We start from the raw sequence: 17,911 nt of genomic DNA on the forward strand, positions 1-17,911 counted from the left end.
CTTTAAGATGCTCATATTTCCAACTTGGATTTGCACAAAGTTTATGAGGAACCTGCTGGTAGTTTTCATTCCAATCAGTTTCTGTTGTAAAAAAAAAAAAAAAAACAAAATCTAGAAAACTAGAACACCAACTAAGTTGGTTTCCTAAATGTATTTCCAATCTAGCTTTGAATTTTGACTTGTTTTCTCAAGCAACACAGTTGTGCTCCTTGAAAGCGCAAGACTTCTATTTTACACCAGTGTAAGATTTAAGAGCCACAGCTCCAGGCTAGAGTAAAAATACTTATGTCCTTTCTCAGGGATCTGACTCTGCACTGTCCAGCTGTTACTGTGCAATTTAACTCATTCCCCAGATTCAGCTATGAACTGAATTTTCAGCAGCTCCATAGGCAGATAATTTATTTATGAATAGGTTCAACCTATTTTAAAACCTACCAGCTCAACTGTCTCCCACAACAAAAAAAACAGATCTTCATTTCAGCGCCTGGTCAAATAACTTAAAGTGGCTTGAGCTTGAGCTGATTCTAGCTCTAAAATAAAATGGTCTTTAAACATTTGTAAAATTCTGTTTAGTAGTTTTGTCTTACCACAAAACCCCTATTCTCAGGTAATTACATTCCTTTGAATTCACTGCAAAACCCACAGCTCTGGCTACACACTGAATGGTGAGCACTGGGGCAGACTTAAAGATACAGCACAAAAGTAGTCAAATGTTTTGGCCATCTTTAAAACAGAGGAAAGGAGGGACCAGGCTTTCATAGGTCAACCAGTTTATATAGTTCATGGAAAAAAAAACAGGGAGGAAAACATGCAAAACTAATTCTGAGCATCTAGAAGGTAACAGAAAGAACCAACATGGATATGGCACTAACCAACAGACAAGTAATCAAAATAAAACCCATCAAAAAATAACTGGGTTTGTAGATGAGAGAATTCATAGCTATCTTGATGGTTTGTAGGGCTTTCTGCAGTACCTCACATGTTGTTGTGAGGTACCTCACAACACACACTGGACCTCATAAAAATCATAAGGGAACATGATGTAAATAAAACTACTAGAAAGCAACTTGCTGGAAAATGTTAATTTGGAATTCTATGATAGTTCAGTGGAAAATTATATATTGGTGAAGAATTATATACTGTTTTTTTTCTTCATGGTCTACCTTCCCCTCCAGCCTTCACATGTTTAACTCTCTGGTCCCAAAGCTGTCATGAAAGTCTTCACTCAGGTCTTTATCCTGGCAGAATAATAACAGCAAATAGAAGTGTACTGCTGAAAAACAAATAGTAGTACAGACATTCAGCAGTCAAACTCAGACATTAATTGGTCTTGGCTTCTCTTACACATGAAGAACATTCTGCATGTTATACCATGCATTATTGCATGGGCTGGGGAGGGGAGATGTGGGTAAGGGGCCAAGAAGCAGTTATCACAGCTGCATCCAATTCCTGGGGCATGTAATGCCATTTAGTCACAGCACTTAACATGGGAGCTCATAGGCAGTGATGGAAGACTGGAGTAACAGTACTGCTGAATAAGTGGCATTGTTCCTTTTTCTATTTACTTTTCTTTCCTATTCTCCCACCTTATGATCTCCACAGCATCCTCTTTAATTTTAAAAGAATATCCCTACACAATCCCATTGCATGATCTTTGGATTGGTCACCATTAATCTGATGCAAGAAGTATTACTGATTCTGCTATGTCTGTGAGAATCAAAAATGAGATGGTACCTTCCTTTCTGGGCACTTAAATCACATTAACTAATCATCTCCACCCGAAGCTGCTCTCCGTCAACCTTCAAGTGCTTAACAGTGCCATTGGTTCTGTCATGTATCACAGAGTACATGAAACCTTATCAAGCTATTTCTAAATCTGTATCAGACAGCAGATGAATTCTTTCCTTACTTCAGCTCTGACCCTGGCCTCCTCAGGCACATTGTGCCACATCACTACCCACTAAGGTCTGAAGCATACGCTCGAAGGCAAGATTGGTCCTCGATTGTCATCATTCCTCACTGTCTGCTCAACAGGGAAGCTTACCAGCCTTTTCTTTGATGGGACACCTACGAGGTCCCTCTGTGCTCCTTTCCTTTAGAGCTCTGAACACGGCACAAGTGTCCCCTGCACAAGCAATGCTATTCCATTTGCTGTCCAGCTGCCTGTAGTTAAAAATGCTGAAGCAGAGGACAGCTGATACTGCCTGATACAGGACTGGTTATTTTTCAGTCAGGCTGGGCAGCTTGGTGACATTTGGATAATTACATATTTTTAATGAGCTTCCACAGAAGATTCATCTGTTTGTGTGCAGAGATTCAGAACTACAAAACCTATATCCATCCATCAAAGGAGGAATTAAACATCACACTGTATCTATTGGCACTCAAGAATGCCTATTTCTAGTGCCTTGCAGAATTCTAATCAAAGAGAGAGATGGTGGATCTGCAGCCACTCAGTTATGAAAGGGTATCATGAAACTTCTTGGAGACCTCCTAGGGGAAAGCAAAAGTAAAGCAGTCTAAGAAAAATAAGTAGCCATTATAGACTAAAGGCCACAAAATTTCTGCTCCCACAGAGATGATCAAATACAACTTGTCCGGCAGACAACACTGATAATGCACAACACACATAATGCATATTGCATTATGCTGTCCTTACAGGAAAAAATCTCTTAGTACATTATGTACTGCTCCTACAATTGGTAAATATGGGAACAGATCTAAATGATGGTTTGATTAAATGGAGGAGGATACAAGGTCTGATCACTGATATTTTTTTCTCCCAATAATGATGAGTGTACTAACAGTGTGTTAGTTTTCTAACTCTTCAGGGTGACCAAGCAGCCTCAGCAGCTGCTGCTGGCCAGCTCTGTATACTCAGCATGAAGCCACATGGTATGGAATATCCCTTTGGCCAGCTTGGGGCAACTGTCCCAGCTGTGCGGCCTCCCAGCTTCTTGTGCCCCTCCAGCCTTCTTGCTGGTAGGGCACGAGAAGCTGAGAAGTCCTTGACTTGGTATAAACACTACTTAACAACAAGTAGAAATATCAAGTAGTGATATCAACATGATTCTCATATTAAATCCAAAACACAGCACCACACCAGCGACTAGGAGGAAAATTAACTCTATTCCAGCCCAAACTAGGACAGTTATGAAGTTTTTAAATTGGTTGTTCACCTCAGTATAGTAAGCATAGTGCTTAATACAACTAATACAGGGAGAAAAAATTAATGAGACACTTCAGAGGAATTAAAGGAAATGTTCAATAGTTGACTGACAAAATTTTCTAGCTCAGAGCCATGTAATTATCTGATGACATAAAGAAAGAGAGAAGAAAAGAGAAAGTGAATATATAGTCTTTCATCTAGATATCACTAAAAAATGCTTTTAAAAAAATATAATAATTACACCAATAATTGAAACCAAATTTCTTACACTATTGAAAATATATACAGAAAGATTAGAATCCACACTGCAGTTGATGCAGTGTGATGCAGTAAACATGAAGTTGCAGTCACATTACTGCTCTCAAAACAGCTGCCATCTCCTATTCTCAGTTAGAGATGAACCTAATGGTCCCATGTTATGATCCTTATTTTCAAAATGGCTATTTCCTCATGTAATTTCCAAGTGACAGAAGTCAAGTTGATCCTGAGATGATAATCTCCCCTAATGTTTCAGAAATTGTTATGGACCAAATCACAAAGACAGAGAAAAAAATCTTGCAAGTCCCCACACGACTAATAGCTGCCTTGAAAAAACAAAGACCAGAGAAATTAAAATTATCAAAACCGTAAGGTTTTACACACTCTTAATTTTAGAGAAAAAGAGTAACTTTTACACTTAGAATTATTCTGATGCTTTGCAATGCAGCTAAATAGGAGTTCTCTACCAGACACGTCTAAATCATATTCTCTTACATTGCTTCTTGTTAGTTTAACTAGAATCTGTAATTTGAGTTATGCAATTACCAGCACTATCACTTTTACAAGTAAACACAGTAAGGAAATGGAGAAAATTGAGATACATAATACCAATAATAGCAGCAATAACTGTACACAAAGTAGCATTCATCATTAACACGCTTCAGAGTGAATAAGGAGCATCCAGACTCATCTCTGAAACAGTGCATTTAGCAGAAGGTGGGTAAACTGGGGGCAAATGTAAGAAAAAAGTATTTGGGCAGCATTTAAGTTCTGGCCAACATCTTGGCTCATTTTCCATGCACATGACTCAGCATTACTGTAATTGCTTATTAGAAAAAAGAAAAATCATGCGTAGGTTTGTTTTAACTTTTCTCTAAACTGGAGAGAGAATTTACGGCAAGCATAATCTAATTGATGGTCATGAAATGATGAGGCCATTTAGACAGATGTCTGATTCTCCATGGACATTTTTTCTCCAGGAGAAATAAGAAAGGCCCGCAGCCTTAGCTGTCTTTTCTGAATTTATGGTGGCAGAACTGTCCATCTGGATTAGTGTCATCTGCCCTTTTAGCAAAATATCAGTGCCTGTAAGGCTTTCAATGATAAATTATCTATGTGAAGGGATGATTCCATGTTGACCTACTGCTTGCTTTTTCTATTAAGATAAGCTCAAATGAGGATTTTCTCCAAAACAGCAATTATATTTAAGATCATGATCAAAATGATCCACTAAAAATATGGAAGTGCTAAATATTATTATGCTTCATACTCTACAGACTGTATCTAGAAGTGGTAAGGTCTTCCAAAAAAAGCTAATTTAAAAGGAACTGACATGGCAAGTATGTTATTATTGCAGCTGTGATACTTGGGCAGAATCACCAAAGCCATCTTGAGCCAGAGTTGGTAAAGTGGAACTCACTAAAGTGTAGCAGTTTGCAATCAGCAATGGATTTGTCCACTGCAGAAGTATTTAAAAACTGGAAGAACATGCAAATACATGCAGTCTTTAAAAAAAAAAAAACAAACAAGAATAACAGTTGTCAAATAACTTGCTCACTGAGTCAGCACTGTTTTTAAGCAGTACTGACAAAATTCTTTTCCCATAAAGAGATGCTACCGAAAGATCCACTGCAGAGGATACTGTTATGAACATCCTGTGGAAGCACCAAGCTCACAAGTTCAGACTGGCAAGCCAATGTGCCAGCTGTGCATGTGCTATTTCTTACCCAATGCAAATGCAATAAAATGAATTCATTAATGTCGACAATATTTCATTAAGGGATGAAAGGGTCAGAGTGCATAACGTGGGTGGTTGTGTGCTACTTCCTTTTCCTAGCAGAGAAACGTAAGTTACTCTAAGCAAGGAATGACAAATTAAATGCCTGTCCATTCCTGGTAATGCAGGAAAGACCATCAGCTGCTGTCTAGAAGTAACGTGAATATAAAACATAGGAGATTAGCACAAGCTCTTCCTGCTCTGTTTGACTAGTTGCTCTCCATTTCAACTAAGAGATAAAAGAACAAAGGATCTCATAACACAGGATTTTTGAAGGACTACAGGGAAAAGAAAAGAAAAAAGAGAAACAAAATCTATTAATTACAGGTTTTCATCAGCCCTGGATTAGAGGCCCTATCTTCTTTGAAGGTTCTAATTCACTGAAAGCAATAAGTACTAGTGCTACAAATAAGAAGAAAGAATGTAAAACTGGGTTAAATTGACAATTACCATTTTCCAAGTAATACTTCTAACTACAGAACAACTAATGTTCTTTTAATAATTTATCTCTTTGCATATTGTCTTCCCATAAGCACCCCGTTAAACAGAAGTGAGTAAATTAACTTAAACTCTCTGCACCTCCCATGAAAACACCATGCTTAAAAACTTGGGAATGAAGGAATACAAACCCGAAACATAAATCAATGTTTTGATTTTGAAATTTCCTACCTTCAAAAAATTACATTTCTGAACTTTTTTTAATTTATCAAATATATAAAAAGCATTCAAAACTAAGACAAATAATGCAACACTGTGAGCTGGTTACACTAAGGAGACTACTTTAACAGCAGGTACTTCTATTTGAAAACGTACAATTTCCCATTATAAGATCATCTACAATAAATGAACAGTCATTGCTCCAGCTGCACTACACTAAACAATAAACTGAAGAAGCCAGATATAATCTCATTTTATGTCTCCAGCAGCTGACACATCCTATGGAATTCATGGTATATACTAAGAACAAGCACAGAGACTTTGTTTAGCTTTCCAACATACAAGCAAAGGGATACAAGTTCCAATAGATTGTTTTGACTTCATGTTGGTGTACCAGGATACATAAATTGAAAGAAATAGGTTTTTATTTAAATTGATTTACATTTCTGGCTGACTTTCATTCTTACACTGAAAGGAAATATAAATGTTATTTATGCCCATAAAAATTGTACAGTAATGAGTTGAATTACTACAGGCATCAATCTTGGATACTTTCCTGTTTTGAGATTCAGATTACAAAAATAACAAATTCAATTTTTGTAAAATAAATCAAACCATGGCTTCTGATATTATTGCTATGATTATTGCTTATAAATAGCTATTTATAGCAAGCAAAATACAGTCAATAGCCATGTACCTTCTATATAAAAACAGACTTTTTCACCTTGGAATTTAAGATGAGAATGTTGGAAATTAGAAAGTGTTAAGGGGATTGTAGGAAGGGACAGGATGGGAGGGAGGGAGGGAGAGAGAGAGGGAGGATAGAAGGGAGGGAGGGAGGGAGGGAGGAAGGGAGGGAGGGAGGGAGGGAGGGAGGGAGGGAGGGAGGAAGGAAGGAAGGAAGGAAGGAAGGAAGGAAGGAAGGAAGGAAGGAAGGAAGGAAGGAAGGAAGGAAGGAAGGAAGGAAGGAAGGATAAACTCCAATTTTATTAATGGCCTTTAACATGCAGGCTGAAAGAAGTAAAATTTATAAGCAGTGCATAAGGAGAGTCTCAGAAGAAGTGGCCTGTAAATTTGATATTTGACCAATAAATCTGAGATTATCACGGCTCTATTATTAATACTTTGCATAATTACTCACAATAAGCTTGAGATTGCTAGAGTCTCAAAAGTCTTAAAACGAAAAAAAATTAATATGTGTAATCAATCAGCTGCTACTCTTGGTACTCATTTACCCCAAACTTGATAGAAAGCAGACAAGACCTTCTCAGTATAAGCACTGTATTACTCTCCCTCACAATCTGAACAGTCATTTATCTATGAAAACACATTCAGTGATCTAGCTAGTGTAATTTCCCTTACTGGACTGAAAAAGTCCTTCAACTGAATGTGGCACAGTTCTTCAGAAAATGTACATTTTCATGTACATGCTTTATGTATTAAAGGCATCTGAAAATGGATCTTACCACTGCAGCTGGAACTTGAGGCATTTTTGCAGCTGGGGTTCCTGGGCGTGGGTAGAATTGATTAATAAACAAGCTTGGAAACCTGTACAGTTCTACAAGTTTCATTGTTTCTAGAAAATCTTCATCTGTCTCTCCTGGAAAACCACAAATGATGTCTGTAGCAATTGTTATTCCAGGCACTCTGTAAAGAAAGTAGAAAGAAACACTTAACTAAGGACATGTAAAAGTCGTGCTCCCTTAAAAGCTAGTGTACATAGACTATAGCCTTCAACTTTATCTATAGAAATTGAGACCTAAATGGATCTTTGGGGAAAAAGAGATTTTAACACCATTGCTTGGTAATGAGAAATGCATTTGGTGCTCAGCCAAGAGCACAAGTAATAGAAGACATTGCAGCAAATACTGGATTAGGATTGTGACAGAAGAGTGAAAACATCTGGATCAACTCTTCCTTCAATCAAAATTAGGGGTAATCAGCAGACCTTGTTACTTCTTGAATTCTGATTGCTTAATCCATAAAATGTAAACCTTTTGAGACTCAGTCACTAGAAAATGTCAACTATTTAATGTTTTATAATGCTGCTACCAAAGTAGAACAGGGTATCTGAAAGAGGGGACTGGCATGTCATACCACCTAGCAAATTTGAACAGAATTGGCTTATAAGCAAAAAATACATCTTTAGACACAAGTTAATTTTTAACTCAGTATTCTAAAACATCAGCCTATGCCTTGCTTTAAAAGGAAAACAAAATACTTAAGTTCACAATGCAAAGGCACTGAGTTGTTATTTAAGCAAGATCAACATTTCCTAACTGTTCCCCTTAGACTGTATATGCAGAACCCTTACACACACACATCAGGTTAAAAGAGCACAGGTGACAGAGACAGCCCATAGACACAGAAGGATGCACAGAAGAGGGTGAAGTTAGGGGGCTTCAGTTGAAATTGTGCCACCATCACAATCTTGGACATGGTGGGAACATGCCATGAACACTTTCCCAGTAGATACTGGAGCAGCCGTCAAGGCTTGCACCCAGACTGAGCTTCAGATGGTGGATGCAGACCTCCAAGCTCCAGGCTGCAGGGACTCCCTGGGGGCTCTCTCTGATTCCAGGGGAGATGGCTCTCTGTCCCACTGGAGCTGGGCTGTTTTGGAGGAGCTGTGCCTCCAAGTGGAGAAGTTACAGGAGGCTGGGCAGCATCAAAGAAGAAAATGAGATGGCAGTGCCAGGTTAATGGTTGGACTTGACGACCTTACAGGTCTTTTCCAACCTTAACAATTCTGTGATTCTCTGCAACTCAACAGTTTGAAGAGGCTCAGCCCCTTGATCTTCAGTAGAGAAGCAGGTAGTGTCGATCCCCACTAGCAAGGAAAGCACAAGCTCTGGAGAAGGGGAAGGAAGGAGAGAGGAAAGATCTTGGCCAAATTAAGGCCTTACAACTGCAAAGTATGTTCATTACTCTATTGAAGTGGAGGTAGATGCACTGATAAGTAAGGTGTCTGGTCCCTCTAACCCATGCAGGTCTACCAAGAAGCACCATGTCACTGTAATAGGTGACTCCCTGCTCCGGCAGACAAAGGCACCCCTCTGTTAACCCAGCCAGCCATCTAGAGAGGTTTGCTGTCTGCCAAGGATCCAGGGTGCTGTGGGGTTCATCTGGCCCTTTGACTACTACTCACCACTGTTTTCCATGTGAGAACAAATGATGCTGCCGGTGGAAACCTGGACAGTATTAAAAGCGACTACCGAGCTCTGGCAACAGTCAAGGCCATGAGGGCTCCAGTGGTGTGCTCCTCATCAGGAACTGAGGATGACTAAGCACTGGCACATCTTGCCCTGGGAACGCATGGAGTGTCCCTCCTAGCACGTATTCACAAGCCATCTGGTAATGGTCCTGTGCCACTGGCTCAAGGTACCACTGCTCGAGCAAGGGCATTGAAAAACATGAGGGGTTGAAAAACATGAGCTCCATAGGTCCCTGCCAACCTCAACCCTTCTGTGTTTCTGTGACATGGCCCTAAAAAAGCCCTTCAGCCAAGAGATCACTGCACAGTATTTACAGAGTACTCTCTGGGACCCAGGAGACACCAGCTCAGTTTTCCAAATCTGACACTAGTCAGCTGGATGACTGCTGCATTGGGAGAAACTGTGGAGCCACAGCCCTGTTTTATATTCAGCCTGCTTGCATAGAGTGGGAATAATGATAAACATCCTCTGGAGAGAGGCAGAAACATAGAGTGCTCAGTGCTCCCTCCTGACACAGATGAGACTGTTTCCCCAATGCAGAGATGACCTCATGCTGCTAGTAAAAATTATAAACTGAAGTAAAAGTGACTTATGGAGAAAAGTAAGAACTTTATAAAAATATTGGTGGTATCTAACTTGGAACTGGCCTTGCTTTAGGTAGGGGGAATAGATGTCTTCCAGAGGTCCCTTCCAACCTAAATAATTCTACAGCTCTTATGTAGGCTACAGGCAAGGGATCAGCTCAGAGAGATTGTTTCAGGGGTGAATGGCATAAAGACAACTGTCACAAGCACAGTTCACACTTGAGTTTAAGAAGGGATCTCCAAGACTGTCGCTAACATAAAGAAATGGATGGAAGGCTTCTCTTCCCCTCATCAGGATAAGACAATGCAGAACTATGAATGTCAATGCACAAAATCCAAATTACATTTATGAAGCATTCCAATAGCCAAAGAAAACTATAATTTCTTATTAGAGAGTATATCACCACAAGAAAAAAAAAATAATGCTGTGGTTATAGTGAGTGAAGAAACTTGCGTCTGAATAACTGAAAGAAAAACTTCCTGAAACAATGAGTTCTACTGGACAAGGAAAAATCTGTTGGCAAAAGACCCAAGAAAAGGGAAGCCGAGAATACTGTTCTTATTAATTTGATTAGGTGCAATATTAGACCATAGAGCTTATATTCACCGTAACAGCCTTCAAACAAATTGTATATGGGAGTAAATATATTTTGTGATTTTTTTTCTACACTTTTTTTGTTGTTGTTTAAGTATTGGCAATGAGCTTATATTAAAGTGAATGTCTTGTCCTCTTTTAACATGTGTCTGCATATATAGATAGCAGCACGGGAATTTATTAGATATTATTAGAATCTTCTTCCACCTTTTCCTTATGAAAAATCGCCACCAAAGAAAACAAATTCTATCAATTCCTTTTTGAGTTCATGAATTCAGACTCCATCATCTGAGATTAATTTAAAATATGGCATTTGAATGACAAATCAAAACCAGTATAAAACAGAACATTTTCAAGGACTTGATCCAATAACCCTAAGTGGGAAACACAAGATGGATATTGTGCAGAACAGCAGAAATCCCCAGAGCTGATGGCTCAGCACCCTCAGTTACCATTGCTTTCTTAAGGCTGACAAACATCAAGATATGAACTTCTGCCTGATATCAAGTAACAATAAAATTCCTTATCTTTAAGGACTGAGTGAAGAGAGCAGCCCTATATCCTGCAACATGATTTTGCTCATCCCACAAATATCTTGTGCAGCAGCAGTAAGCTCATGGAAGAGAGAGTACATTACTTTATAAACCAATGCCACCTAACATCAGCTGCCATTTCTCAGAACATGAACAGAACATTCATTACATTTGACAAAACCATTATAATGAAGTTATTTTATCCATTTTAATGACACTATTGGCAACAGTCAAAGCATTTATTACCAATGGTAGTAGTAATACCATCCTTTATAAAGGCCTGGTTGTTTCTATAGCAACATGAATTATAAGGTCTAATCAAGCTAGATACAATAAAATATGCTCTTTTTCTCCATAACACCAGTTGTCATTCAGTTAAAAGGAAATTACATATTTTAAAAATTCATAAACTCTACAAATGTCTGAATTCCGTTTGCTGATAAGGTGTTAATTATCTTAGTAATTAGATTTCTTCCTGGATGGAATTATTACATACAAAGAAAAGCCTGGGTACAAAAAGAGAATAAGGACCAGGGTGTATTCAGCAACAGCAATTAATTACAGTTCAATCCAGTGTAACTGCCTAAAATATGACACTGCATAGCACATTTTTATATCATTGCTGATTATATTGTTTAACAAGAAGTTTAAAAAGGGGAGAAAAGCATGAGATTTCACTCAAAATAAAATCCAAAATGACAAAAATCAAGCTCTTAAGACTTTTTCAAAGCAGTGATGAACAAAAATATGTACAATCAGTCCCACATGCGAAACATAATTTCCTAATGAAAAAAAGAGGGGGAAAAAAGATGTAATTATGGAAAAATATAAAACACATACACACGTGAAAATTAAAGTGACCTTTTCTCTGACAGCCTGAAAGAAAGCAGGACAAAATTCTTTATCATATAGATTCAGATGATGTTTAAGAATTGCCCCAGCTATGAAATATGATCCAAAATCACACAAAAACAAGTTCTTGTGCATCACCTAGTATTATTATTTTTTTACATGAAATACTGCTTATCTATTCTGAAGCAAACAAAGACAAAACTGCTGAACATCCCCTGTAACATTTATTACATGAACATATTTACAGTTAGTCTCAATATTCAGTTTCCACAAATGTTTTCTAGGGTGTAGAAGAGAAGCTCTACAACACATGTTGACTCTCAATTGGGATGTTTTACAATAAAACTGTGGAATTTCAGAAAAAGATGAATTGGAGGAATAATCAATGCCACGTATAAAATAATACAGCCCTAATACTTAGGGTTCCTGAATATTCTCTTCCCTATGTTCCTCTACATACATAAATATCTTCCATCTACACAGGCAGAGTGATGTTTTGCCATACTGAACTAGACCAGCAATGCAAACACCATCATGGGGAATTCTGACCACCTAAAAAGAAGCAACTACTTCATCATACAGTGAAGACACATCTGTTTTAGTGTGATGCTGCAAGGACCAACACACCCATGAACAAGTGCTGAGAGCACAGGTATCCAAACCCCATAGAAAGGAAGAACAAGGCGTGTCCAAATGAATACAGAAGAAAAGCAACATCTTACCCTCTGCCTAATGAGGAACCAAGTCAGCCCCTGGGGTCAGAGAAAAAAGTCAGACCCAAGGAAATGTCTGATGCCTGGAAGTCAAGTCACAGACAAGTGACTTAGAAAAGAGATAAAAGCGTGAAGCTGCCAAAAATAAAACCGTAAAAAACCTCCCCTCCCCCCCCTCCATTTTCACAGAGCAATACTTCTAAGAAAAGCAGCAGCAAAATTGTGAAAATTTCTAGGATTCACTTGTTACATGGACCATTTCATGTGGTTTTAGCTACATAAAACATTTCCTTTAGCAATAACCATTACAAACCAAATCCATGCTCAGGGAAGAAATTATGTAAAGGAGCTAAAATTATTACCTTCAGCTACTCACATGACCACTTGAAATTCTTTTGCATGATCACATATTCTTCTCACTTCCATTTCAGCAATTAACATTTAAATCCAGAAATTACTTAAAGCCACCATCTTGCTCTTAAGCAAGATCAGCCACCTCCACCTCTTACAGTATAACAAAATACTGGAATAAATAGCAATATGAATAAAAAGAAAACACTATATGGTCTTACACAAGAGTATGAGAACTACCAGGGTAATTTATAGTAATTAAAGTCAAAACAAAAAATGTGATGACATCGCAACTTCTTGATTCATAAATTAGAAATCTGCACTGAAAAAATGTTAGGGAAAAAAAGTGTAATTTTTATGAAAATAAAACCAGCCTGCTCTGAAATGTTATTTCAGAATCATACATTATTTTATATTTTAGAATGCTTCTGCAGTATGTGCCCATGCAAATAAAATGGGGGTAATTGATGAAATAATTGGAAGGTATCCGAGTTGGTCTTCCAAATATATTTACGGAGCCTAACAGGCACCTCACCATGCCATTTGGTGTTGGAGATGAAGGACGTGTTTGCATCTTCCCCGTGACCACACACAGTCTTCCAGAAGCCCTTTCCCCCCCTCTTTCTCTTTTCTCCATGAGGCCTAGTCTTGTGGGATTTCTGATTTCAACTTGAATTGCTCACTGAGAAGCCACACAAGCTGGAGCTAGCACAAGAGAAACAGACTGCTCAGCTGGAAGCACTGCCTAGGAACAACAGGAAACTTCACCCTGCTTCTCTCTTGACTATATGGAGGATTAAGCCATGGAAAAATCCCCACACTTTGACAAAGGAACTCGGCCTATTTCTATTCTGAAATCCTTTGGTACTTCTCTTTCTCTCCATGGACTGTGAATGCAGCACAGGACAATATATTCCTACATTTAGCGTCTGGAGTTGGGCAACTAAACCTGAACATAATTTCTGAAGCAGGGGGTTCTCCATCCTCTTCTAGTTATGATTTACTCTAAATTACACAATGGATGAACAGGAATCTAATAAATGGCTATCCACTGAGAGTGTTTTTCTTAGCAATCTTTTCCATATGTGTTTCAAAACAGTCCAGGATGTGTGAGTTCAGAACCTCTGTGTCAAAAAAACAAGTTCTTTTGAACCCTCATATCAATTGCTGAACTGATTTACACATGGAGTGAAACTGGAAAGTGCCTTGGTTAAATGACAACAGGCATGTCATAATCACTTCTGTGTAAAGTCTCTTAAATGATAACATACTGACCCTTACAGCTAGATATAAACTGTCCTTTGGTAAGACACCTCATTAAAAAGCAGCTACATATATCAAGAACATTACTATTTAAGAAAATTTATATAGGAATTATATAGGATATAAGAAGTTATTTTATTTCAAATATTTTAAAATGTTCTCTATTACTGTGTAACACAACTCCAGGTTGTCTCACAAATCAGTTCTCCTTCACTTCAGTGTGCCTGAACTAAAGCAAGAAAGGTAACTATGTTGATACTGCATGCAGAAGTCTTTAAGGGCTTCATTTATAAGTCAACTCACTTACTTTTACTCAACTATTGAGACAATGAATACTAGCAGATGTTTTAAGTAAGTCATATTTTGTTAATGTGTGTAAAATGCAGTTTTAATATTTTTTTAAAAAAACTTATTTTCACAGCTTGGATCATATCTCTCTGATATTGATACCCAAGACAACAAACCAGAAAAAGAAATTGTAATGCCATATTGTTTATATGCTTGCTTTGATTAAAAAATTATAAAACAGACAAATGAAAGCCAGACATGACCACAGAGAAAGAAAGAGTATTCTTGCATATTTCCCTAAAGGAAGGTGTATACACCTGGGAGAGTAACTGGCAAGGCCATTAAATCCTACCAGTTAATTTGGAGGTGATTCATAGGGAAACACTTCAAATTTCAAAGGTAGCAGAAACTACATATTAAGTCTGGCCTGACAGCTACAGGGTCAGGGGATGTATCCTGCTTTTTGGATTCCACACCTCACAGAGCACTTGAGGCTGCTCCTGGTGGTGATTCCCACCGGGAACATGTTACACCTGCGCTTTGTGATCTGCAGCAGTGTCCAACGGATTTGCAAGTGCAGCTTAATATGCTGGGTTTGAATTTGGGGCAATTAGTGGTTTTGATGTAAGCCACCTTAAACAGGCTGTAGAATAGTATCTGTGATCAAGAAGCACAATCTAACAGGTCTGAGTTTAACAGAGAGTGAGAACAGGTATTTTTTAATGACTGTTCTTTTCCAAACCCACCTCCTGCCCCCAGAAGAGCTCTTTCGGAAACTGGGCTGAATGACACCTGGAGGCAGTGAGCAGACCTGATTTCCAGAACTCAGCTTGAGAAGGTGTAGGTGTGGAGGACTCTGTGCAAGTAGGGAATGGGCTGCCCTTGTTACCAGGGAATAGTGACCTAGATAAAAAGTATATCTTATAATTAGTGTGGCTCACTGCCTGAGGATGAAAGACTACACACGGTTTTACTCTCTTCAAACAATTGTAGTGAAGGTTGCCAGAGTTCCTACTAGTTGTAGCCCAAATGGTTTAGGAGAAACATTATAATACTTCCCATTAACAATTTTCCTAAAAAAAAAAAACAAACAAAAAAACCCTTAAAAGCCAAATCAAACAGTTAAGGCTTGGACTAACTTTATTCAACTGTAAGGTGTTCTACTCTCCTCATAAAAAAGAAACATTTTATAGAACTTCATTATGGATTTATAACTTCAGATCATTATTGTTTTATGATTAAAAAATGAGCGACTTAAGACAAAAAGCTCAACATCCTTAAACTTCATTTCCATTCAATCTCTAATAAATACCATCTGCTGTGTACTTTAGGGATATAATACCCGTCAAAAACTCAGCCATATTATGAGAACCGGCACCAAGTTGATCTGAAATGCATATTTGAACAGATGTGTTTAAATTACATCTCTCCGTCTATCCACACACATAAATTCAGAATAAGCGTGTGTTGATTTAAAATGCATAAAAAAGGGATTTGGAGATGCATCAAAAGTGAACAGCATCTCAATGGATCAAGGCTCGCATTACTAAAGGTCATCCCTAAAAATAAAGTTTGAATTTATTAAGGGTTGCACCAGGGAACTGTTCTTGGGAACTGACTTAATGTTTGCTGCACTAAAGCAGCCATTGAAATTACACTAATTTTCTATGACCCTTCACTGTTTAACATTAAAGCTGTCAGGCACGGTCAGAAATAATAAGATCTCAGCCATGAGCGGCTGAGAATATGATGTACTTTTTCTCAGTCTGACACAATGCTTATCACCAATACTAAATGTCTCAGGCTCTGAGGACCCATCCACGTCTGTTTCAGTGACAGTCATTTAGCTTTTCACTCTGACACAGAAATCAGGCATATAAACCAAAATGATTAGCATGCCTTTTTGGCATGATGAAACCAAATAAAAAAATTGCAAGCAGGGCTCCATTAAACAACGCTAATTTAAAAAAAAAAAAAAAAAGGCAAAATAAATGTTTCTGAACATGTTTTTTGCCCTTCTATAATCTACAGTCCTGCAATCTTTCATGGATCTTGACGATATGACAGACTGGTCCAAAGGTCCATCTAAGCCAGCAGTGCACTTCCAGCAATAGGCATCAGAAGTAGCCCAGGGAAGTATTTTAGATGTTGCGCCCTTCCCAGAATCCCTTCGTCCTTCTAACTGGATTTTGTCAGAAAGGTGTTTTTGTAACTAGTAGCTTCTGATGGTTTTCTTCTCTATTAACTTGTCAACAAGTCTCCCCTTGAATCTAAACCCTTCCATTTCGAAACCACTTAAAAGAAAAAAAAATCTCTGGTGAGCCTTCCACTCACTAATTCCATTTGACACTCCCCAACTGTTATGCTGGGAGAGACCAGTAACAACTCTGTTCACCTTCTCAGTGCTCTTCATGATTTTACTGACCTCTGTTCTAGTACCTCTCAATTAGCACTTTTCCAGATTGAAGAGTCCTTAATTTCCTCTGTGTGAAGATCTGCCATACCTCTGATAATCTCTGTCAGTCTTTACAGTAACATTGCCCATTGTAATCTATCCTTTTTGAGAGGGCTTTGATAGCATTTAAACAATACAGGCACAACAAGATAAAAATCTCTTAAAATAGTTCTAGAATCTAGATAAATGATCTGCTTTTACCATCTTTCTTTCAGGTTTGGGTTGTTTTCTAGTATGCAGATAGCAAAAAGCAATGGAACTTACACAAGGTAAGGGGCAAGAGAGAAATAAATAAGCTTGAACTGAAAGCAAAAAGAAGGCCAAGCACATTTCAAAGACAAGCCAAAGTCAGCAATGTGGTGGTAAAGGGGAACAGAAGAAGTTGTCAAAGGAGTAGTAGTAGTATGACAAGTTGCAAGACTTTAACAGAGAATGTAAGATTTCTGTCTGAAACACAATCAAGTATTAATCAAGATTAAAAAATTATTAACTAAAATTGCAAATGGGCCAGATGTTTTATTACAAGGCTTTGGTTCAAGATCATCTACACTAATAACTTCTGCAGCACAGAGAAAGAGCAGAGAATGGCAGGACAGACACTCGGCAGATTTTGCTCAGTTCGAAAGAGTTAGCCCCAAACAGCTGATAGATTTAAAAGGGACACAATTCCTTCATATTGCAACCTATACAAACAATTTGACTGGATCTTTTTTCTGTCTAATAACTTTGTGAGAAATCACCACATGAAAAGTTTTCCAGCTGCAAACATCTACATGGAAAGGATCAACACCATGAAGGAAACAGCAGTTAAAAACATAGGCGTGATGGGCACTAAATTTAACATAACCTTCATTCCATTTTTCAAGTACCTAATGAAACACAACTTTTACCACACCAGCTGATCACCCAAAACACAGCAGCTGATATGCTACATCCTTATCGACACAGTACTTACAAAAGGTGTTGTTATAATTAAACCTGAGAGTCACAGTTTTAACAGACCAGAAGGCAGGTTGTCTGGGGCAAGGCTTTAGCAGCCATAAGCAGTTTTCCTGAATGTTAGCCAGAGACGTTTAAATCACAGTTCATGTACTCTAACCAAACAATGCTGCAGTTTTACACCAGACAGTTTTTGATGTACATTCCTATACATTCTTAAATATGAATTTTTCAGAGCCAGTATCTCTCACATATCAACTAT

General features: G+C 38.1%; 1 protein-coding gene across 5 annotated transcripts in view; it reads right to left on the reverse strand.

Moving 5' to 3' along the window:
• The window catches only part of CDKAL1 (CDK5 regulatory subunit associated protein 1 like 1), a 394,035-nt gene that overhangs the window by 103,436 nt on the left and 272,688 nt on the right, over nt 1-17,911 (reverse strand). For all 5 annotated transcript variants that reach the window (XM_039548277.1, XM_039548278.1, XM_039548279.1 and 2 more), the window contains one exon: nt 7,328-7,508. In XM_039548277.1, the coding sequence (XP_039404211.1) occupies nt 7,328-7,508 (181 nt within the window). The remainder of the gene's footprint in view (nt 1-7,327; nt 7,509-17,911) is intronic.

The sequence above is a fragment of the Corvus cornix genome, chromosome 2, assembly GCF_000738735.6.
Source record: "Corvus cornix cornix isolate S_Up_H32 chromosome 2, ASM73873v5, whole genome shotgun sequence".
NCBI lineage: Eukaryota > Metazoa > Chordata > Aves > Passeriformes > Corvidae > Corvus > Corvus cornix.